Here is a 24,406-nt window from a genome sequence, read left to right on the forward strand (position 1 = left end):
AGTGGAGGAAGGTCACGCATCCCAGTTCGACAACCACCCACCTGCTCATTGCGGTTGGTAATCTCCATCCAAAAGAACCTGTAGCCTTGGATTGGACCATTTGCATACGCTGGGGGTTCCCAAGAGGCCATGATGGAGCTGGAGGAGGTGGAGGAAACTCTAAGGTTTTCTGGTGATCCAGGAACTTGTACTAGAAGTGAAAGGCAACTTAGTCAGCGAGAGAGGGAACGAGAGACAGAGAGGGAGAGAGAGAGAGAGAGAATGTGGGAGAGGGAAAGAGAGACAGCGAGGGGTGGGGGGGGTGAGAGCAAGAATGAGGGAGAGGGCAAGTGAAACAAAGAGAAGGGGATAGAGAAGGAAAGGGAGACATAGAAGGGGATGAACTAGAGACACAGAGTTGGAGAGGGAACGAGAGAGATAGAGATTGAGAGAACGTGGGAGAGAGATAGAGAGAGAGAACAAGAGAGGGAAAATGGAAAAGAGAGAAGAGGAAAAAAGAAACGGAACGAGATAGGGAAAGAGAAAGAGAGAGAGGAAAAGACAGAGAGATGGGCAAAGAGAGTGGAGGGGTGAGAAAGAGATGGAAAGAGAGAAAGGAAGGGATAAAAAGAGAGCGACAGATAATTACACTCGAGACATCGGATCATCTTAGAGTACCATATGTTAAGAGCGTAGTCTCACACACACAAGCACACGGGCGCACACACAGAATAAAATAAACCAAATTCAAAATCATCAAGTCGGCGAATAATTCAAAGCACTGCAACAAGAGACAGATTACCAGTCAGAAACACTGACATGTTTTGTGTGAGATTATTGTGTTTGACAGTCTCTCTTAGTGTTAATAATCCTTGCGTTTGATATAGCATCGTCAGGATGTCTCAAAGCCTCTGCCCAGGATTTTACTGTGAATCGTAGCGGCTGTGTGTTTTGTGCAGCCGTGAAGCGAATGATCAATTTTATCTGGAGGATTGTTGCCCAGGACACCAGGAGAAAACTTCCTTCTGTTTTTCCAATAGTGCGGTGGGCGTGTTTAACGTCCACCTGAACAGGTACAGACGGGACTCAGTTTGAGGTCTCATCTGAAGGGGAGGACCAGAGCAGCACACACACCCCACCCCACCATTCTCCCCACCCCCCACCCACACAGCACTGGAGCGACAGCCTAAACTGCGAGAACACTGGAAAGGGTGATTCGTGCATCAGCGTGTTCGTTCGACGAGCTTGGCGTATTTAATCCCAAACTGGGGACGGGGAACCTTCTCACTCGGCTCCTGATAACACTGCAATCCAAAGCCCTAACAGGTAGGGTGGTCCTAACTGGACAAGCAGCGGAGAAGCTTGCCAGGCAACGGCAAGGTATGTGGTTGCAGTTGGTTAGATTCCAGCAGTTCCCCCAATGAATACTCCGAGTGGTGATTGAGCCCACAATCTTTCCAGAATTAGATAAGTTTGATGCATCCCTCCAGGGAGCAACGGTGCCATCCGTTCCAGAGACAGTAATTTCCATGTGTAGGTGGGATGCATAAAATTCTCAGTCTGATTTGGATACTCTTTAAGCACGGTGATGGGTTTCCGTACGTGTTACAGACACTCGGTCGACCAAAAAGAAACCTAACGGATGTGCAAATCAATTGCTTCTCGTTTCCGGCACAAAATACACAGTCAATTTCACTTCACAGTATAGTCTGTGAGGCGCCTTGAGATGTCCCAAAGACGTTATAAGGCAAATGCAAATCACATGCAAGGATTATTATTATTATCTCATCTGCCTAATAATACACGCTATCAATCGATATAATTAAGAATGCAGATTATTATTGTTGTTCTGTATGGGGCGTTTCAACTCTGATCAAATATATTTTGTGAAGCTTTCCGAGGTATTTGTTTTCACGTGAAACTTCCTGGATAAATGCCAGTTATTTAATTATTACTTTTTATTAAAATTAATCATTTGTTATTATCGTAAGTAGGCCACACAGATCCTTAACTGTATTGATGCCAGGTATTACATTCCACCCGTTCTCAGCCTCTAAAACCATCTTAAACTCTGTCATAATAATAATCCGTGCATTTGATATAGTGCCTTATCATGATGTTAAGACGACTTAAAGCGCTTCACAGAATATACTGTAAAGTGGATTGACTGTGAATTTTGTGGGAGAAACATGGCCTCTATTTATCCAGTCACTATAGTAAGAATTTGCATGTCTTTTGATGCAAAAACACAGAAAGTGGCTCTTCACTCAAACCCAGGGAGCCAGGCTACAAAACAACAACAACTTGCATTTATATAGAGCCTCTCATGCTGGGCAGCATCTTGGAGCGCTGATAGTGGTGGAGCCTGACACCAAGTTGGGGGGAAGGGTTGCCATAAGCACGGTCGAAGAGGAAGGTCTTCAGTCGTGACTAAAAGAGGGGAAGGAGTAGGCAAGGCTGAGGGATTGGGGGAGAGTTCCAAAGCTTAATGGTTGAAAGCATGGCCGCCAATGATGGAACAGGGAGGATGAGAGACAAGCAGGAGGCTGGAGCCAGCCGAGCGGAGGCAGCGGGTATCAGAGTAGGGAGAAAGCAGGTCAGGAAAGTAGGGAATGGCCAGAGAGTAAAGGGATTTGTGGACGGGTGAGAGGACCTTGAAATCGGTCTGTTCTGTGATAGGGAGTCAGTGGAGCCTAGCGAGGACTGGAGAGATGGGGGTACGTAATAATAATAATAATAATAAATCCTTGCATTTGATATAGCGCTTTTCACGTCTTCTCGACGTCTCAAAGCGCTTCACAGAATATGCTGTAAAATGAATTGACTGTATATTTGTGGGCGAAATGTGGCAGCCAATTCGGACAGCAATGTCCCACAAACAGTCGTGCATTGAAAATGACCAATTTATTATTATTTGTTTTTTTGGAGGGATTATTATTAGGCTCTGTGTGGAGTAAGGAAACTTGCCCAAGGTTTCGCCCTCTGCCTGGAATTGAACCCAGATGTCTCGCTTGCAAGGCGAGTGCTCTAACCACTGAGCTACAGGACTCCACAATATGGTTCAATGTGGGTGAGTATGCCCACCTACACCTTACAGTAAAATCCTATGAAGCATTTTGAGACCCACAAGCAGTCATGCATTGAGTGACCAAATTATTATTATTATTATTATTTTGAGGAGGGATTATTACCTACGGAAAAGCGATCCGCCAATCGACTGACACCCGGGTTCCTACTTACTGCTCGGTAACGAGAGGCATGTGGATTAAGGAAACCTGCCCAACATTTTGCCATGACCAGGAATGGAACCCAGGTCCTCTCGCTTATGAGGCGAGCTCGCTAACCACTAAGCTACAGGACTTCACGTACACACAACTTGCTTCTCGTCCTGTATCCGGAGAGATTGAATCCTATGTGCAGGCGAGACAAGCCAGGACATTACAGTTTAATCCCAGGACAATAGCCTTCACTAAAATCTACATTCTTACACTTTGGATGATTAATTTCCAAAGTAGGATCTTGGCATGAGCTTTTAAACTGATTAAAGAGTCTATGAGTGTGCGCGTGTGTCTGTGTGCGTCTCTGTGCACTTTCCCAGATTACCATATAGATCCCCAAGTGCCTGACCCCACCTGTCTCGTATGTGTGCATTGGCGTCAGTTATACAGCATTGGAAGGGATTATAGCCACATACAGAGATTTAGTACTTAGCGATTATAACTGTCCCATAATATTTTAATAGCATTCTTGGAGATAGCACAATGGTTCCTATTCCGATTCAGTGTTAAAACAGGACTCAGAGGCGAGCATTCAATGAACTCAGCCTCTCAAGCCAACTCTACTCAACACGAGCAGACTCAGAGACACATTAATGATAATAATCCTTACATCTGATATTGTGCCTTTCACATCTGCAGGACGTCTCAAAGCGCTTCACACGATTCACAACAACTATAACTGCATAGTTATAGGACGTCCTCCCGACGTGAAAGGTACTCCATAAATGTAATTTTGTTGATGTTGTATATAACATTAATATAATAATAATAATAATAATAATAATAATCCTTGCATTTGATATAGCGCTTTTCACGTCGGGAGGACGTCCCAAAGCGCTTCACAGAATGTACTGTAAAGTGAATTGACTGTATATTTGTGGGCAAACGCGGCAGCCAATTGCGCACAGCAATGTCCTACAAACAGTCGTAGATTGAAAATGACCAATTTTAATTATTATTTTTGGTTTTTGGAGGGATTATTATTAATATTAATTATAATTATAATTAATTATTATTATAGTGCTTTTCACACAGGATACTGTCTCAGAGAACTATACAGATTAATGTAAAGTGACTGTGTATTTTCTGGATGAACGCAGAACCCGTTTTGTACGTATCAACGTCGCACAAACAGCCTCAGAATGAGCGACAATGTAACCAGGCTGACATCTTAACTAGATTAATAACAGGAGGAAAGCTATCATAACAGACTGCAGAGCGTCAGTTCATAGTGATGAGCGAATCTGCTCGAAATGTTTAAACTAATGAAAGGGAAATGAGCAGCGTGATAGCGTACAGCTCCAGGCAGAAGGATTCGAATCAGTGGGACATAATCTTAAAAACTAGCTGGAAAGCGAGATCAGACAACACAAGAGTGAATGAGAAACCTGTTCACTAAGGTCACAGAGGCAGAATCAAATGGTATGTTTATGATGAACTCATCTTCAATTTCCTCACCTACTTCTTTTAATACCCTGCGGTGGAATCTCAGGTCCTGGAGATTTGTTTAGTTTTACTCTCATTATTTTCTCCGTTACCACCAATCGACCAACAACCAGGTTTTCACTTGCTGCTAGGTAAATAGCGGCGCATGGAGTAAGGAAACTTGCCTAAGGTTTTGCCCTGCCCTGGAATAGAACGCAAGGCACCCTCTCACCTGCGAGGCGAATGCTCTAACCAGTACGCTACAGGACTGAGCTGGAGCGATGATCTACTCCTGTGCGACATTGTGGCTGTGGGAGTTTTGGAGGTTGGACGGGGCAGTGAGATGAAGCGATGTCCAGACAGAAGGCCATGTGTACTTACGCTCAGGCTGGGTGGAGACCTTAATGGCCTGCGAGGTCTGGCCTGGCCCCACATCGCTGTAGGCCACAATCCTGAACAAATAGGTCTCTTCGGGCTTCAGGTTCCCCACGGTGAGCTGCAGGTCCCCAGGCTGAGAGGTGTTGAGGGCACGTTCCCTGAGTTGAAATAAAGGCAAAGAACATATCTGTGAGTGAGAGGGGAGAGGGGGTCGGGTGGGGGCAGTAATTATATAATATATAATTATATAATTATATAATTGCATTTATACAGCACTGTTCACACGGGGCAGAGTCTCAGAGTAGTTGACAGTGTCTGAGCCGGTTCTTTTAAAGAGCAATCCCTTTCAGTCCCATTTTCCGGCCCTTTCTGCTTATAGAACCATGGAACCCATAATTTATATGTCTTTATCCGGTCACTAGAGTAAGAATTTGCATGTTTTTTGGTGCGAGAACCCGGGAAGATCAGGGGCAAGCGAGACTGTTCTCTCAAACCTACGGAGCCAGGCTACAAAACAATTATATTTGCATTTACATAGCGTCCTTTAAGCAGAGTAGGGTCTCAGAGCGCCTGCCTGTGGCGGAGCCTGGCGCCGAAATGGGGGAAGGAAGGGAAGAGGTGACCATAAGCACGGTCGAAGAGAAAGGTCTTGAGTCGTGATCTAAAAAAGGGGAAGGAGGGGGTGAGGTGCAGGGATTGGGGGAGAGAGTTCCAAAGCTTCGGGGCGCAGTAGCGCAACACACCGAGAGCAACACACGCAAGACGAGAGCTGTTCGAGTGATCTTTCGAGGCTGACAGCTCTTTGTTAAAATATTCATACCACCGCAACCTTGTGCTGTTAAGTGATCAGCACAGGGCTCTGCTCAGCCCCGGGCTTTAAGAAGCGCCACCGGGATTATTGTAGCCTTTGGGCCATGTTCGAACACAGTTAATTCTTACAGCCATCACCCAACCGCACGGAAACGGCAAAGGATGGGCGGCGTGTGGAGTCACGGGGTGAGACACAGGACTGTGTTAAATGTGGCATCAGGAAACACAAAAATAATAATAATATGATACGGCGCCTTATCACATCATTGAGACGCCTCAAAGCGCTTCACAGTTTATACTGGAAAGTGGAGTGACTGTGTGTTTCGTGGGAGAAACGTGGCAGCCAATCCCACAAACATCAAAGGCGAGCCCTGGAGGACAGGCTGGTACTGGGGGAAGAGGTAGATTTTAAGGGAGATTTAAAGACAGACCCCGGGTGGGGTGGTGGGGGGAGGAACACTGAATGCTAGAGAGAGGCAGCTCGAGAGATTAGCGGTGTAGTAACTGAACAATCGATCACCGATGGTGAGTCGGTGATGGTGGTCACCGAAGGGGAGTGGGATTAGCCGAGTGGAGGGGCGAGCGTGGGGGGAGGGAGGGGAAGGGGGGAAGGAAGGCGACAGATATCTTCTGGAGAGGAGACAAACAGACAACAGAGAAAGAATGAGATATCAGCTAAGGATCAGTAAGTGAGTTGTGACACACTGTCACAGCTCATGATAAGAAAGGTGATAAAGTTTCACAAGTAATTATATTGAATGTCAGGCATTGGGTTAGACTAAGACACAGCTTGCAGTTAGCCAACTCACTGACTCGCTTCCCTCCTCCAGAGGGTGACCGGGAAATGAAGAGTGGCTCCCGCAAGCAGAAGCCTAATAAGAGTGGTCTAAGCTGGACCAACAGTGAGGCGCTTGTTAGCTGGTTAACCTCTAGTTGTTTAACCCAACGCTTTCCCTCCTAAGGCTTGGCTCTCACCAGAACAAGCAACACTCTCCTGGCTTGGAGAAGCAGGGTGCGTCTCGCTCTAACCTCCGTACCCCCATTGCACCAGTCCTCGCCAGGCTCCACTGGCTCCCTATCAGCACAATGGATCTGCTTCCAGATCCTCACACCCATCTTCATGCCCCGCACCTCCCTATAGCTCGCCGACCTGCTTATTCCTTATGCCACCACCCAGCACCCTCGCTCGGCTGACTCTGGCCTCCCGCACGTTCCTCATCCCCTACCCTCCACCATTGGCAGCCGTGCATTCAGCCACTCCGTCCCAAAACTCTGGAAGTCTTATCCTCATTCCCACCGCCTTGCCCTCTCCTCTTCAGGAAGAGCGTGCACATTCCATTCTAGACCCAGAGAAATGCGTAGGTGACATACACACGTGGAACTGTCAGTCATGTGTGTTACGTGCAGATAACATACACACGTGTGTTAGGTGTAAGTAACATACATATGTGGAACTGTCGATCAGGGTCAGTGACACAGTGTTAGGGCTCCGAGTGTGCTAGACACACAGCTGGCTGACCAAAAATTAAATGAGTGTATGCGATGATCAAGATTTACGGTAAATCACAGGATTGTGTGTTGCGCAAGTGGATATGGCAGGAATTAGAAGGGTAAAGCTCAAGACATTTAACACAACACGTTGTGGTATCTGTCACAAGCCGTGTTATGAAACGTGGCTTCTTTATTTCCCTGGTGACTCTTTGATTGACCCGAGACACGCTGATGGCAACAAACACAAACACAGGGAGGGTCAACAGCTGTAGTAAGTGATAGTTTCCCTGATAATAACAGCTTGCTTTCGGACAGAGAGAGAAAGTGAAGTGGATCGTGGCAGAGGGTGACAAGCTGTGGAGATGTGGAAGGACAGGCACTCTGTGCTGTGACAGGCAGCCGGCAAACACTGACTGACAAGGTCGCTGATCAGATAGGATGGCGCGCCTGACAATGACACGCGACAAGTGCGAGACCGCAAATTACACAGGCTCGTACGAGACGGAAGGGGAGACGGGCAAGGAAGAAGGAAAACTGGCGAAATCTAAATTAACCGGGGGCATTTAAACAAGGCACAACAACAACAACAACAACTGACATTTGCATAGCGCCTTTCACGTCCGGAAGACACCCCAAGGCGCTGGACAGTCAAGGATTGGACCCGAGCTGCGGGTTGGGGAGGGTCGGAGGGCAGGAGGTGACCGAAGGCGCGGTTGAGGCGAAGGGTCTTGAGATGGACCTTGAAGAAGGAAAAGAAGGGAGCGAGCCGAAGGGACTGTAGGATGAAGTTCAAAGGGTGGGGGCAGAGAGCTGAAGGCCGGACCACTGATGGTGGAGCAGGTCAGAACCTGCTGAGTGGAGGGAGTGGGCGGGTTGGGTATGGAGCACCATAAACATGACCATATTATTATTATTTCTTTTTGAAGGGATTTTTACTCCAGGAAAAGCGATCCGCCAATTGACTAAGAACCGTGTTCCTACGTGCTGCTAGGTAACCAGAGACGTGTGGAGTAAGGAAACTTACATGAGGAATCAAACCCCCGGGTCCTCTCGCTTGTGAGACGAGCACTCTAACCAATACGCTACAGGATTCCACAGGATTAGGGAGATAACACGTACCTGTTGATGCCTTCTCTTGTGAAGTAGACGGAGTAGGTCTGGATTGCTCCGTGGGTCTCGACAGGTGGGCGCCAGCTCAGACGGACAAAGCGACTGGACACTAGGACAGGGACCACATCCCGAGGGGCCGAGGGGAGGACACTGGAGCTTGGTAAGGCTGAGGGTTCAGGAGGAGAGGAAGCGGTCAGTGAGGGAGAGGTCACCAGAGAGGGCAGGGGCGTGGAGCCTAGTGGGGGTGCAGTATAAAGGTTATTACCCAGCAAGAGGGGGGGGGAGTGGGAGAGAAAAGGGTGGATAGAGGGAACGAATGGATGAACAAAATGTGGAATAAATAGAGAAAAAGAGGAGAAAGAAAAACTGATAACTTGAAGAAATAGCGAAAATTTTACTTCCAGCTTGGCATTGTAATATACACCTCCCTCCCCACCGACCCCCTCCCCCCCCCCACCCCACCACCCTCTTAGGACCACCATAACTAATGAAAGGTATGTGGTTCACTGGGGGAGGAAGATACAATTACTGACTGAATGTGGGAAGCAATCCAGTGCAATGCTGGGGGAACACTACATTATCAGAGGTGCCGTCCTTTGGGTGGGACGTTAACTGAGATCCCGTATGTCTGTTCAGGTGGATGTTACAGATCCCATGACACTATCGGAAAAGAGAAGGGAGTTTACAGTAAAGTCTACTGACTACCATTTGACATAACGCCTTAACACATCATTGACGTCTCAAAGCGCTTTACAGAATATATTGTAAAGTGTATTTCATGGGTGAAACTCATAAGGGAATTGCACACAGTGTCCCACAAACAGTCACGGATTGAGTGACCAAATGTTTTCTTGGATGGATTATTACACCCGGAATGCCTTCCGCCAAACGATTACAACTGCTAGGCAAGCGGAGGTATGTGGAGTAAGGAAACTTGCCCAAGGTTTGCCTCCACCCGAAAATCGAACCCGGGTCCTCTGAATAGGGCACAGACGGACCTCAGTTTATCGTCTCATTTGTAGGAAGGCATCTCTGACAATTCAGGGTTCTCTTCCAGCACTGCACTGGAGTGTCAGCCTGGATTATGAGTCCTCAAGTGGGGCTTTAACATTCACCCGACTTGTAAATAGCCAGAATCTAAATGAATCGCTCAATCAGAAACAAAGCGGAAGATAGTCTGGAAATAAATAAGTAATGAAGCTTGTATTTAAAATAGAATGCAATGCACACAAGCACAGCTCTAGAGGATATTTGGTCCATTTGACTTCAGCGTTCCAGAACCCCAGTTAGTGTCTCCGAGAATATCAGTCAGTATTTGAGGCTCAGAGAATTATTTTATTGAACTTGTGGTCACCAACCTATTTGGCCAACCAAACACAATTTTCTTTATCGAATTTTTTTTTATCATTTATGACTGCGCCATGTTTATCACAGCTACTGGAAACAACAAGGTGTTGGTTTGAAACGGATTTACGTGGACTGGACCAGCTATTTGGCGAGCCACGACATCATATTTTGTGGGACACTGCTGTGCGCAATTGGCTGCCGCGTTCGCCCACAAATATGCAGTCAATTCACTTTACAGTATATTCTGTGAAGCGCTTTGCGATGTCTGGAAGACGTGAAAAGCGCTATATCAAATGCAAGGATTATTATTATTATTATTATTATATCTATTCTGCCCATTGTACATGGTTATGGAGTTCTAGACCACTGGGTCCCATATTCCCTCCATCTCTTGGGAATGGCTGAGGCAAACTCCGTGATCCAGGAGGTTTTACAAAGGGAAGGAACCAGATAAAGATTTGAAAAAGAAAAGTGCTGGAGAGGAATGTGTGGTATTTCTTATATTAATCTGTAAATGTGTTATTGTTATTTAATTAGCACCAGTCTTACTGTACGTTCAGCACAGCACAGCGCACACTAAACACACGGCACACACACAGCACATACACTAAACACATACTAAACACCCACAATCTAAACACACTCACTAAACATGTAATATACAATCAATACACTGCACACACCCAATACACCATACACATTAGATACACGTGAGATGCACACAACACAAACTACACACACATACAGGACACAGCTGTTCCCCGTTCCCCAGTGGGTCGGGCAGGCTTGGGTCTGGTTACTTCAGGTCTATGGGAATCACACTGCACGGAGCCCTAGACAGTGAAGCTGCCATTTGTTGTGTTTGATGGGACATGGTTTGTGTTTGTCTAACGCTCCGTGAGAAGGGAGAGAACACGGCAGATTGAATTCCATACATTTTTAATGAAATATAAAAGAGCCCATCAGTCACCACAAACACTTGTGACGCTCAAACACGATTCTCCAAAGCAGCTCGACTCCAACGCTGCAATATCGCCTGACATGATGTGAGCTTTGTATTGTTTACTGCTGGCTCCAAGCAGCAAACACAGTCAAACAGCTTCACTCAACCATTCATTTCAGCCCTGGAACCCTGTGCCCTGTGCATCTGTACAGTCTATATCCTGCAGGCGCTATACTGTACACTGTACGCTCTATCTCTTTACCCTGACCTCTCTCTCCCTTGAACACACTACACCTGTACGTCCTGTGCTCTGTACATTACACTTACAGTTATTATCTACTCTATATAATCTGAACCCTGTACAGGTACTACTAACAACAACAAATTCCATTCAAACAGCGCCTTTCAAGTTAGGAAGATGTCACAAGGCCCTGGACCGTCAAGGATTTGCACTGAAGCCCGGGATTGGGATCAGGAGGGGTGGTGGACAAAGAAGGTGGGGGAGGGGGGAAAGGTGACCGAAGGCATGGTCGAAGAAGAGGGTCTTGAGATGGGTGTTGAAGGAGGCAAGGGAGGAAGCGAGGTGAAGGGATTGTGGGATGGAGTTCCAAAGATCGGGGACAGAGCGGCTGAAGGCCCGACTACCGATGGCGGAGGACATGGAGAAGGCCGGAGCTGAGCGGAGTTAGCAGATGGGTTGGTGTGGAACACCGGTGCGTCTTCAGTGAAACAGAAGGATTAACATAACACGGGTCCAGTATGGGGTTACTGTGAACACTCTGCCCCTTGTAACCCCCTTTATTGTATGTCCCTCTACACTCTGTACCACACACACTCTGTAGAACACAATACAATTTACATTTATATAGCGCCTCTGACGGGAAGGACGTCTCAAAACTCTTCACAGGGGTGGATTGATAACCAGGCTGGGGGTTGTAATCGAGGGGTTGTGGCGAGGAAAGGTAACCTATACACTGCTCTGTACATAGCAAAATTGCAAATCTGAGCTGTGGTGTACTATACACCCTTGGCTTCATCCACTGTCGGTTTGGCTCAGTAGGTGGCAGGCTTGTCTCTGGGTCAAGTGATAGTGGGTTCAATGCTGACCTCAGCTCTTGTCGTCAGCTGATACTTCCTCCCATCCCGTGTAAGTTGTATAAAGTGCTCTTTGTGTTAGTAACAATAATTCTTGTGTTTCACATAATCGTATCACACCGTTGAGACGTCTCAAAGCGCTTCGCAGAATACACTGTAAAATAAATTGACTGTCTATTTTGTGGACGAAACACAGCAGCCAATGGCGTACAGCAGTTTCCCAGAAACATCGAGTGGACAGATTATTTTTTTTTGCTTTGTGTTCTGATAAACTGCACTTTATGCCTGCTCTTACCAACTTACTGATCAGCAGGAATAATATTTCACTACTTATCCTCTCAAACCTTTCACAATTGTCTCAACCTTTATTAAATTTATTAAATTGGCTCTTAACCTTTCTGTTTCATTGAAGACACCTCTGATATACTTCTGCGTCCCCTCTCCATGGCTATTTTCTATAATAATAATAATCGTGCTTGCATTTTTAATACAGCAACCTTATCACATTGTTAAAATATCTCAAAGCGCTTCTCTGGATTTCCTGAGAAATGTAGTGCCTGTGTATTTGTAGGCCTAGAATAGTGTTGAATAACCATTTAAGGTCTAACCAATGATGACTTAATACGGGTGTCAGATTTTTGGCTCAGTGGGTAGCTTGCGAACCTCTAGATTAGAAAGTCTATGTGTTGAAGACACACACATCAGGACTTTAGCTCACAGCGTAGACCAGCAGAGACACACACATCCCAACATGGAATGCCAGAACCAAGCCCACCAAGTGAGCTTGGTAGTCTAGTTGCTGAGCCAGGCAGGTCCTCAGTACTCTAGGGCACTGCTGATGACTGACTAGTTAGCCTGGTCACAAGCAGGACTTGGAAGGACAGACCAGTCACTGGGGGCACTTAGTGCCTGTTAACCCTGTAAGCCAAAGCTCTAACGTTGAGGGTGATATTAGCTGGACAAGCAAAGGGAAGCTTACCAGGCAGTGCACTCAACGGTAAGTTATGTGGTTTTAGCTGGTTAGATTCCAGCAGTTATCCCAATGCACCCTTTGGGGACCCAAGTCTTGAACTCTAATTAAAGTCTGAAATGTTGTACACTGTCCAGCGCCTCGGGACGTTCTCCCGATATGAAAGGCGCTATACAAATGTAATCTTGTTGTTGTTGTTGATAAGGTAAGCAGGTTGCTTCTGTCTGGGGGAGGAAGGAATGGTACACTTATTCCATTGCAGGCACATGGAAATTTCCATACATATGTCCAACTCCCAGTAACGCAGTTTGGTTTGGGAGACTCTTAAAAGCAGTAAGATGTGTCATATACCCACCCGATTGATCAGAGAAACACACAGACAGACACACACATACACCAACATACACGTACATAAATACACAGATAAACACGCACAAACACACACCACATCCCTCACAGTGTGGACAGAAGCAATTAATGAAATTGCCCGCTGCAGCAGAGATAGAGCTTGCTGGACTGAGAGCTGATTGAATTGTATCTCACTGCTAGTCCGCATCCTGTGCAGTTTGTCTCAGAGGCAGTCTTATTGATTGCACCCGGCCAGGAGGAGCCTGGCACTGCATACCAATGTGAGCGCCATGCCACTCAGGGGACACCATGTTCTAACCAAACTAAACACAGACAGATGTTGGGGAGAGATTACATTTCACGACGGGGTGTGGCAACATGAATATAATCGTATGGGCGCATAAACCTACAGTAAAGAGTACACTGTAAATATCCAGCTCTGTGCCTTATTTTTCTTCGGTAAGGGCATCAAGGGATATGGGGCAAAGGTGGGTAATTGGAGTTGAGGTACAGATCAGCCATGATCTGATAGAATGGCCAAACACGCTCGAACGGCCTACTCCTGTTCCTATGTTCCCATGCACTCAGAATCCCACTCCTGTTAACTCTGCACGCCAAAGCGTTAACGGGTTGGGTAGTCCTAACTGGACAAGCAGCGGGAATGCTTGCCAGACAGTGATATCAACAGCAATCAATGCAGTTTTAGCTGGTTCGACTCCAGCAGTTATCCCAACTCACACTCTGGGGTCCCCAAGCCTTGGCTCTTGCCAACCTGCGCCTAATACTTTCCTGAATTAAGTGAGCAGGATGTGTCCCTCCAGGGAGAGCGAGAGAGCGCATTTCATTCCAACAATCTGTCTATGGAATTTGCAAGTATACACGGGATGCATGGAATTCTTAGCTTGGTTTGGATACTCTCAAGCACGGTGATCGGTTTCCCAGTGTGTCAGATACTTGGCTGACAAAAAAAAATCATCTGCAATGTTAAACAGCCTCTGGATGGAGATTTCACAAACTCAATTAGGGAACAAAGTCTATTTCAATGGCCACAAATCCTGGCTGGGTGTTCAACTGGCTCCATCGTGACACTTACTTCTTTTTTGTTGGTCAGCTGAGGGTCTGAGACATGGGGAAACTCACTGGAATGCATCAGGGTCTCCAAACCAAACTGGTCTACCCCTCCAAATCCTCTACAGTAGGCAAGAACCAAGGTTTGGGGATGCCAATTGCTATGGTTCAAACCACAGAGCTTGCTATTGAGAGCGCTGTCTGACAAACTTCTCGCTGCGTCCAGCCTAAGACCAATCTTCTGGGTAGGAAATAATTATAATAATAACCCTTGCATTTGATATAGTGATTTAACACATCACTGAGATGTCTCAAAGCACAGCACAGAATATTGCGGCAGCCAATTACAGCAGCATCCACAAACAATCACGGATTGAGTAACCAAATGATTACTTTTTTTTAAGGGATTATTACCCAAACTAAACGATCCGCCAATCAACTAATAACCGAGTTCCCAGCTACTGGGAGGTGAAAAGACCTCTTACTGTGGAATAAGGAAACTTGCCGAAGATTTCGTTCGGCCTGGAAATCAAACCCAGGTCCTCTCGCTTTCGAAGCTATTGTTCCAACAAATAGACTACAGGACCCTGCATACCTTCTCCAGTGACTAATCTGCCAACCCCAGGTCCTGCTGATGAGCCACGATATGCTATACTGTCACCAGTGCCCTGGAGTATTGAAGATTTTGCTGGCTCGGGGATTGGACTAGAGACTGTCACAGAGAGTGGATTCGATTCCAACCTTTCGTTGTAAAGCTTGTTAGTTCCATGAAACACTAAAGATGCTGTTTGTCTCTCTCCCTCCCCCCCCAACTACGCCAAGGACATTTTTTTTTCGGATGAATAAACAAATAAACAATTGGCTTTGCATCATTTCGTTGCAATTGGCTTTGTACCAGGTGGAAGGCTTGTCATTTTCTTATTAAAGACTGGCGGCCGGGGATTGTGGGCGGATAAGGTCAAATGGGCCAAAGGGTTTCTTCACCCCAACCTCTCAGTGATGGCTGTCTGCGTGCTGAGAGGATAGAGCACTGATTAATGACAGGGCAGCCTGCTCTCTCATTGCCCACTTTAATCAGCCTCTCCATCATCCTGTTAGTGTTACACTGGCAGCTTCAGTCAGTGAATAGTGAGATATAGGCTGTAACCTGAACCCTGTGGTACCAATCCCAGGGAGGAGGGAGGAAAGGAAGGAGGGGAGGGAGAGAAGGAAGGAGAGTGGGAGTGAGACATAGAAGGCGGGAGAGAGGGAGGATGGGATGATGGATGGAGGGAAGGAAGGAAGGAACGAACGAAGCCGGTCGAATCATTATCACAAATAGGAACAGACAGGCCCTCGGTATAAGGTCTTACCTGAAGGATTGCACCTCCAACAATGCAGCCCCTCTAACCACCCCACTACCCCCAGCACTGTGCTGGTACATTACTTGCTGTCAGAAAGCACAGGCTGTAACCTGAACCGTATGGTACCAATAACAATAACAGATTGATATTGAGTTAACACATGACATCACACGCTCTTAAATTAGACCTTTTATATATTATTCGGAAGAGACGTTAAACCGAGGTCCCATCTGCCAGTCCTAGGAGACATTAAAGATCCTTCCAGTGTCCTGGACAGCAATTCCCCGAAATAAAATTGGTCACACAGTCCACGGCTGTTTTTTGGGGATTCTGCTGTGCAAAAACAGTTTTTTCACCCACAAAATACACAGTCAATCCGCTTTACAGTATATTCTGTGAAATACTTTGAGGCTTTGAGATGTCTCGGCGATATGAAAGGGGGCTAGTTGTTGCTATCATTATTCATACTCTTAGCTAAACTATAGCGACAAAATAAATCGTATATCTTATACATAATCATACCACATGAGAGGTGAGACATTGCTTCACACTAACCCAGGCCTTTTCACTGTGAGACACTGTGTCTTTAAAGCCAGGAGCAGGGGGGGACATGGAGCTTTGCTCAAAATACAGCTGAGTTATTGGACAGGAGCTGGCATTTTGACCGCCACCTCCTGTGCCTACAATGGTGGCTCAGTTTCTCTGAAAATCAGCCGTAAATTCACCCCAATCACGCTTTAATGTTCCATCTTTGTTCAAACCCTTCCTCGCTCAATCCTCCCTTCATTCCCTCCCTCTCTCCGCCTCTCTCCCCAGTCCAGAAATTTCATCTGCAGAAAGCTACGCAGTTGAACATCCAACATAGCAGCTGCTGCAATCGTTAGTTAATATGCACCTCCCACCCCCCTTTTCGGACAGAGAGCTCTGAGTGTAGATCTTCAGGGGGGAGTTGCAGATTTCTGAAGGCAGCTCATTATATTCCCAGTGAAGATCTTCTGGTCATTATGTTTGCGAAGCCGCCTCACCAGCAGAGACATTGAGCATATTAATGAGAGGGGGAGCTCGCCCAGTCTTACAGCAGTGTAAGACGTAAGCAACAAAGAACAAACAAGTATTTACATTTGGACAGTGCCGTTGACATTGTGAGGAGGTCCCAAGGCGCTGGACAATCAGTGTTTCGGACTTGAACTGGGGGTTAGGATTGGGGAGGGGAGGGCAGGGAGGGAAGGAGGGTGATCAAAAGTATGGTCGAAGAGGAGGGTCTTGAGAAGGGTCTTGAAGGAGACAAGGGAGGGGGGCGAGGTGGAGGGACTGTGGGATGGAGTTCTGGAGGGTGGGGGCAGAGTGGCATCAACAAGCCCGACCCCCTCCTCATCCAGCTGCCCCCCCGCCAATGGTGGGCAGGGCGAGGCGGGGGACGGGAATCAGGCCAGAGCCCACTGAGCAGAGGGAGTGAGCAGGATAGTGGGGGTTAAGAAGTTGCAGAGGTAGGGGGGAGCAAGGCCATGGAGGGCTTTGAAGGTGAGGACCTGAATTTTAGACTGTATCCTCTGCGTGACGGGAAGCCAGGGGAGTCGGGCGAGGATGGGGGTGATAGGGTCGCAGAGCCTGGTGCGGGATAGGACACGGGCTGCAGAGTTCTGGATGATCTGCAGCCTATGGAGGGAGGAGTTGGAGAAGCTGACAAGCAGGGAGTTTGCATAGTCGAGCCTGAATGTTATGAATGTGTGTGTGAGGGTCTCTGCAGCCTGCGGTGCGAGACAGTAGCGTAGCCGGGAGGTGTTGCAGAGGTTGGGAAAGGCGGAGCGGGTCACGGCACAGATGTGAGATCAACTTGCAGTCTCACTATCAGACCCTGTTATACAGAGAGTCCCACTATCAGCACTGTGTTATAATAATAATCCTTCTATTTGATATAGCACCTTATCACATCTTTGAGACGTCTCAAAGCTCTTCACCAGATATACTGTAAAGTGAATTCATTGTATATTTTGTGGGCTTAAAGTGAATTGTGGACGAAATGCGGCAGCCAATACAGTGAGTCTAATCATCAGACCATGTTATTCAGAGTACTGTGAAAAGCCATGAAGTGAAAGCCTGAATCTATCTGTCAAATTCTCGGCCAGGACACCAAGAGAAATTCGTTTCCAGAACAAGCGAGATATTAACTCCATCCGAACAGGAGAGACAGGACCTCAGGTTAACATCCCATCTGAAAAGATGGAGTCTCTGACAATGTAATAATAATAATAATAATCCGTGCATTTGATATAGCGCCTTATCACGTCTTTGAGACGTCTCAAAGCGTTTCACGGGATACACTGTAAAGTGTACTGACTTTGTGCGCGAAATGCAGCAGAGATATCTCAAAGCTCTTCACAGAATAAACTGTGAAGCGAATCAACTGTGTATTTTGTGGGTGAATCATGGCAGCCAATTGCACACAGCAGCGTCTGGAATAAGGAAATTTGCCTCAGGTTTCTCCCTGCCCGGGAATCAAACCCGGGTCCTCTCGCTTGTGAGGCAAATCTCTAACCACGACACTATGGGACTTCCCAGTATCATGCTAGACAGTGAGCACAAATTAGTGGATAGTTCTTAAATCTAGCCTTTATTTCTTTCTTTAAACTGTTTTTATGTAAAGACGGTGGGCCAGTGGGTAGGAGCAGGTTGATTTTCGGGTCTCTGGTTTGTTTGGATGCAAGACCTGTCTCATTGCTATTACAAAAACATGCCTATTCCCAGCTCCCTGACACAGAAAATAGATTAGCCCATCACAAGTGACCTTGGCTTATCTGAGGCAATTACATAGATAATATTCTGCAGGTCAGGCTCAGGCAAATATCCTTTCAGTGCTGCTTCCAACATACATAAGGAGAGAGAGAGAGAGAGGAATTCTCAGGGCTGCTTAGTCTGAGCACTATCAGGGAGCACTCCCGATGGTGTAGTGCACGATGGCTGCTGAGGGCTGGATGCCCTCTTTGAGAAACGTCCGTGTGCCATAAGCAATATATTTTTATGTTTCTCTTCCAGAAAAATAACCCGACACTTACGGGGTTTGCAGGGAGTGGGGTGGGCCAGATGAAACGAAGGGAGGGGGAGGGGGGCGGCCAGTGGGCTGGATGCAGCCCGCAGGCCACTACTTAGACTACCCTCGCTAGTTCGAATCCCAGTTCATGCTGAGTTTGCTGGGATCAGCTGGGGCTAAGTTGCCAGGGTGGGGTTTTACCAACCACCCAGAGTCCCTGCTTTTGGTCCCCCTTTGCCGGTTGTGTGTGTATGTGTGGGGCAGCTGGACGAGGGGTGGGGGGGAGGGTGGGTCAGGCTCGGCCTTGATGCCCCTCTACAATCAAGTGATACAATATAATACAAATTATGTTTGTACAGAGCCATTCACATCGGGAGGATGTCCCAAGGCGCTGGACAGTCAGGGATCCAGATCCGAGCTGGTGATTGGGATCAGGAAGGGTGGAGTGGAGGGGTAGGAGGGTGACCGAAGGCACGGTCAAAGAGCAGGGTCTTGAGATGAGTCTTGAAGGAGGCAAGGGTGAGGGTGAGGGCGAGACGGAGTCTATTAAACTATTATTATTATTAAAATAGTTGTTAAAACAAACAGAGAGGAGTTGAAGAGAAATATTTTCACACAGCGAGTTGTTGGGATCTGGAATGCATTGCCTGAAAGGTGGTGGAAGCCGATTTGATACAACTTTAAAGAGAGAAATAGATAATTATTCGGGGAGAGCGCGGGGGAGTGGGATTGATTTGGATAGCTCTTTTCGAAGAGCTGGCACAGACACGATGGGTCGAATGGTCTCCTTCTGCGCTGTATAATTCTATGGTTTCATATAATAATAATAATAATAATAATCCTTGCATTTGATATAGCACTTTTCATGTCGGGAGGACGTCCCAAAGCGCTTCACAGAACACACTGTAAAGTGAATTGACTGTATATTTGTGGGCGAACGCGGCAGCCAATTGCGCACAGCAATGTCCCACAAACAGTCGTAGATTGAAAATGACCAATTTATTATTGTTTTTGGTTTTTGGAGGGATTATTATTAGGCTCTGTGTGGAGTAAGGAAACTTGTCCAAGGTTTCGCCCTCTGCCTGGAATTGAACTCAGGTCTCACTTGCAAAGCGAGTGCTCTAACCACTGAGCTACAGGACTCCAAAATGCCGTATCATGGCGTTGAGACACCTCACAGAAAATACTGTAAAGTGAATCGACTGTATATTTTATAGACAAAATACGGCAAACCAGTTGCGCACAGCAGTGTTCAACAATAGAGACTCTTTGCTACAGAGACTCAACTGACCGAATAAAATTAATTGAAGGTGTAACCTACACAAATTGCTATAGATTAAAGCATTTCACAGCCAGTCGTTGACAAATGCTTCAACCGCCAACAACATTTATACAGAGCCTTTCAGGGAAGATAGTGATTGGAACACTTCACAAGGGTGGGGTCGGATGCTGAGACGGGGAGGGGGGAGGTGATCATAGACATGTTCGAAGAGGGACGTTTTAGGATGGAATTCGAAGACAGATAAGGAGAGGGCACGATGAAGGGATAGAGGAAGTAAGTTCCAGAGGGCAGGGTGGAATAATAATAATCCTTGCATTTCATTTAGAAATAATAATCCTCGCAAATAAATTGGTCACTTCAATCCACGACTGTCTGTAATTGGCTGCCTCATTTCGCCCACAAATCCACAGCCAATTCATTTTACAGTATATTCTGTGAAGCGCTTTGAGACGTCTAGAAGACGTGTCCCAGAGAGAGCCGTGGATTGAGTGACCATATTATTATCATATATTTTTTATTTTGAAGGGATTGTTAGCCCCAATCGAAAGCGATCCCTCATTCGACTAACGAGCGGGTTCCTACTTAACTGCTCGGTAAACAGATGTGTGTGGATTAAGGAAACCTGTTACATGCTCCCCGCTATGCGGGAATTGAACCAGGGTCCTCTCGCTTGTGCGGCGAGTTCTCTAGCCAATTCGCTGAATCAATAAAGTGCACTGACTGTATATTTTGTGCGGGAAATAGCATAGTGTCTGAAAGCTCCGTTACTGACAGTGCGGAGAGCGGTTTGGTTAAACGCAATCTCGAGAAAATCTCTGCTTTCANTTTTTCAAATGTCATTAAATAAAGGAAGTTGTGTGTTTATTGAAGTCTTATTGCTTTTTTAAGACAAGGCCAAAGGAAATGAAATGCAGCAGTCTCAATGGTTTTTGGGTTATTGCCGTATTTATGTTAATAATTACCATGCCATTGTGCATAATTGATGCTGTTTAACAAACTGCGACTATTAATAATTTCTCTGCAGAATTGCAATGAATAATGTCATGTCTCAATGTAGATTTGTCACCCTGGATCAGTCAGTAACGCTCTATCCTGTGGATCTGAAGTTTGTGGGAAGGTTCAAGCCACACATCAGATCTTTGAGCTCACGATCTATCAGATCACCCAAAACTCTGCAGCCCGTGTCCTCTCCTTCACTAGGCTCCGTCACCTATCACCCCCATCCTCGCCCAACTCCACTGGCTCCCCATCACACAGAGGATACAGTTCAAGACCCTGGTCTTCCCCCTCAAAGCCCTTCATGGCTTTATCCCCCCTACCTCTGTGATGTCCTAACCCCCTACCAACCTGCCCGCTCCCTCCACTCAGCGGGATCCACCTGCTTCATGTCCCCTGTCTGCCCCACCATTGGTGGGCAGGTCTTCAGCCACTCTGCCCCCACCCTCTGGAACTTCATCCCGCAGTACCTCTGCCTCGCCCCCTCCCTTGCCTCCTTCAAGAAGTGTCTCAAGACCCTACTTGAGGTGTCCTCCTGACTTGAAAAGGGCTACATCAAATACAAAGATGAATATTTGGTCACTCAATCCACGACTGCTTGTGGGACACTCCTGTGCGCAATTGGTTTCCGTGTTTCATCCACAAAATACGCAGTCAATCCACTTTACATAATACTCTTTGAAGCACTATAAGGTGTCTCAACGACGTGATAAAGCACTATATCAAATGCAAAGATTATTATTATTCTGTTATTATTATCATGCTGATTATTATTAAGTCTGTCCTCATAAAGGAGGCCCTCTTATTCTCGGTAACGTCCCAGTGAATCCACACTGTAATTTCACCTGTTAACAGCCAGACATACTGAGAAGCTTCCTTACGTCAGCAATCTCAGAGGAAGCCAAGGGCTTTCCCCATCCAGTGCTGGCTAGACATTCTGAGTTTAGCCAAATGTCACATAGACTAGAGATGAGAGGGCAGGTGAGGAGATACTATGAGCAACCAGGCCAGATGGGCTGCACACTGGGGTGGCTGAGGAGGTGGCTAGCACCATCACTCATGTTCTAGGAACTACCTTTAGGGAGCATCAGGAAAGAGGAGAGCAGCCCAGGGAATGGACAAGAGAAACTAGCCTGGGATTCAGGACCAATGTTGTGCAGATTACAGACTCGAAAGAGATGTTCGGGTGAAGATTACTGCAAGTGAGGAAGTCAGAGAAATTTGAGGAAGTTCTGGGAAAAGTTGAGCTCCCAAGATCACAAGAGAGGTTTATGAAGAAGACCCTTGGTCCATTTCCCCACAAAATACACAGCCACTCCACTTTACAATATATTCTGTGAAGCGCTTTGAGATGTCTTAACGACATAATAAGGCGCAATATCAAATGCGAGGATTATTATTATCAATAGTATTATTATTTGATCTAATCCTTCCAGAATCCCCACTTTACCATCCTTCCAGAATCCCATCACAATATCCAGCTGTTTCTGAAATGAATCTAAACACATTAGCATTTAGGTTAGCCTTGTTCCAGCTGTCAATTTCCACCCACCGCTCACACCCCCCACTCTGTGTAAAGAAACTCTCTTTGTAAGGAAACACCAAAAATGACCCTTCACACCCCTGAACTTGTTCTCTCTTCCCCGTTGTATCTGACAGCGTTGCTCTAAGTGGGGTGCTGGCAGCTGCTGTGTGTACATTCCCAGAGGGAAGAGCGATAGCAGGAGTACAAAGCTCCTGAGCCCCAGGATGATGAGATTGAGTCAATGTGGTCTTAAGGGAGGACCTTCATGCCTGACTGCTCCATTAGAGTTTTGTAGGCAAACCACGGACCTGTGGATAAGTGACCTCAGTGCGTATTATAATTTGGATATTAGCGAACTCTTTAGCGCAGTATCACATGAACGATCGCTTCGCAAAAGGCACAGACGCCAATTGTCTGCCATGTTTGCCCACAAAACACATTTACTCCACTATATAGTGTATCCTATGTGACGGGCGCTGTATCAAATGCAAGCTTTACTTATTTGGAAGCTATTTATCTGCAGTCTTTGGAAAGAGTGGGAAAGCAGGAAGAAAAACTGAAACTGCGGTTGAAGAAGACAGCGTCAATATATTTAAGAGTAAACTTGATACATCCACGAGGGAGAAAGGAGAGAGAGGTATATGAGAGGGATATAAGAGGGGTGTGGGCTTGGAATACCATCATGGATTAGTTAAAAATAATAATAATCCTTGCATTTAATATAGCGTCTCACCACATCATTGAGACGTCTCAAAGCGCTTCACAGAATCTATTGTAAAGTGGAGTGATTGTGTACTTTGTGGGCGAATATTCCACGAAGGGTCGTCGATTGAATGACCAATTTTTTTTTCTTTGAAGGTATTATTATCCCTGAAAAGCACTCGAAAACCAATCGACTAACAACCGGGTTCCTACTTACTGCTAGGTAAACAGAAACATGTGGAGTAAGGAAACTTGCTTAAGGTTTCGTCCTGACAGGGAATCGAACCCAGGTTCTCTCGCTTTTGAGGCGAGTGCTCTAACCACAACCCTACAGGACTCTACTGGTGTAGACTCAACCCGACAGACTCCGTGCTGTAAAGTTCTATATAGGACCAAGACCATCAATTCCTTTGGTTGTTTAATAACCGGCTCCTCTCCCTTCGGGCTGTGCACCCAAGGCTATGAAATGTCGGTGTAAAGGCTGGTGCTGAGATTGGGCATCAGAGGACAAAACACCAAAGCAATCAATAATTTACCCACTGTTTGGATTCTGTATCAAATTATTTTTCTGTTATTGTCCGATGAAATATTCATCTCATTCATGCATTTATTCATGACTTGCGGGGGCTTTGATTAAAGCCTCCCTACCACCTTCCACTCATTGCATCTAGTCACACCAAACCCCATCCCCAACGCAGAATAAATATCCTTTCTGTCACACGCACTGTAATAATAAAATTGAAATTAAAGGCCATGGGGTTGGTCAATGCTGAGAACAACGGAGGGGAGAAAACAAGGATGATCCCCAGAGTTAGAGGAGTGAGTCATCAGTATAAACAATAATAACAAATCCTTACATTTAATATAGCGCCTTATCACAGCCTATACTATGCTGTAAAACGGATTGACTGTGTAACTTGTGCGCAAAAAGCGGCAGTCAATTTGCCACAAGCAGCGTCCCACAAAACAGCCATGAAGTGAGTGACCAAATTTTATCTAAGGGATTGTCAACCTTCTCAAGTAATGTAATGTTTTTTTTAAACATTTTTAACATTCACCTGAGCAAGCACAGAGGGTATTCCAAGGTCTTTACCACCTATAATGCAGCGTTACCACAGCAGTATCAGCACGGACTATTTGCTCACTGAATATTCTTTGGGCTCACAGTCTAGGCTGATGCTCCAGTGCAATGCTGGGATGGAAGAGGAGAGAACTACGTTGTCTAGAGGAATTACCCTTGTGGACATACTTAAACAAACCACACATCTGTGCCTGTTCAAGCATTAAA

General features: G+C 46.3%; 1 protein-coding gene across 1 annotated transcript in view; it reads right to left on the reverse strand.

The window, feature by feature from the left end:
• The window catches only part of dcc (DCC netrin 1 receptor), a gene marked incomplete at its 5' end in the record, with an annotated part of 189,514 nt that overhangs the window by 64,569 nt on the left and 100,539 nt on the right, over nucleotides 1–24,406 (reverse strand). The window contains 3 exons of the mRNA XM_007904042.2: nucleotides 42–190; nucleotides 5,064–5,218; nucleotides 8,481–8,637. Of these exons, the coding sequence (XP_007902233.1) occupies nucleotides 42–190; nucleotides 5,064–5,218; nucleotides 8,481–8,637 (461 nt within the window). The remainder of the gene's footprint in view (nucleotides 1–41; nucleotides 191–5,063; nucleotides 5,219–8,480; nucleotides 8,638–24,406) is intronic.

This window comes from Callorhinchus milii, unplaced genomic scaffold (genome assembly GCF_018977255.1).
Source record: "Callorhinchus milii isolate IMCB2004 unplaced genomic scaffold, IMCB_Cmil_1.0 Scaffold1, whole genome shotgun sequence".
In the NCBI taxonomy this organism is placed as follows: domain Eukaryota; kingdom Metazoa; phylum Chordata; class Chondrichthyes; order Chimaeriformes; family Callorhinchidae; genus Callorhinchus; species Callorhinchus milii.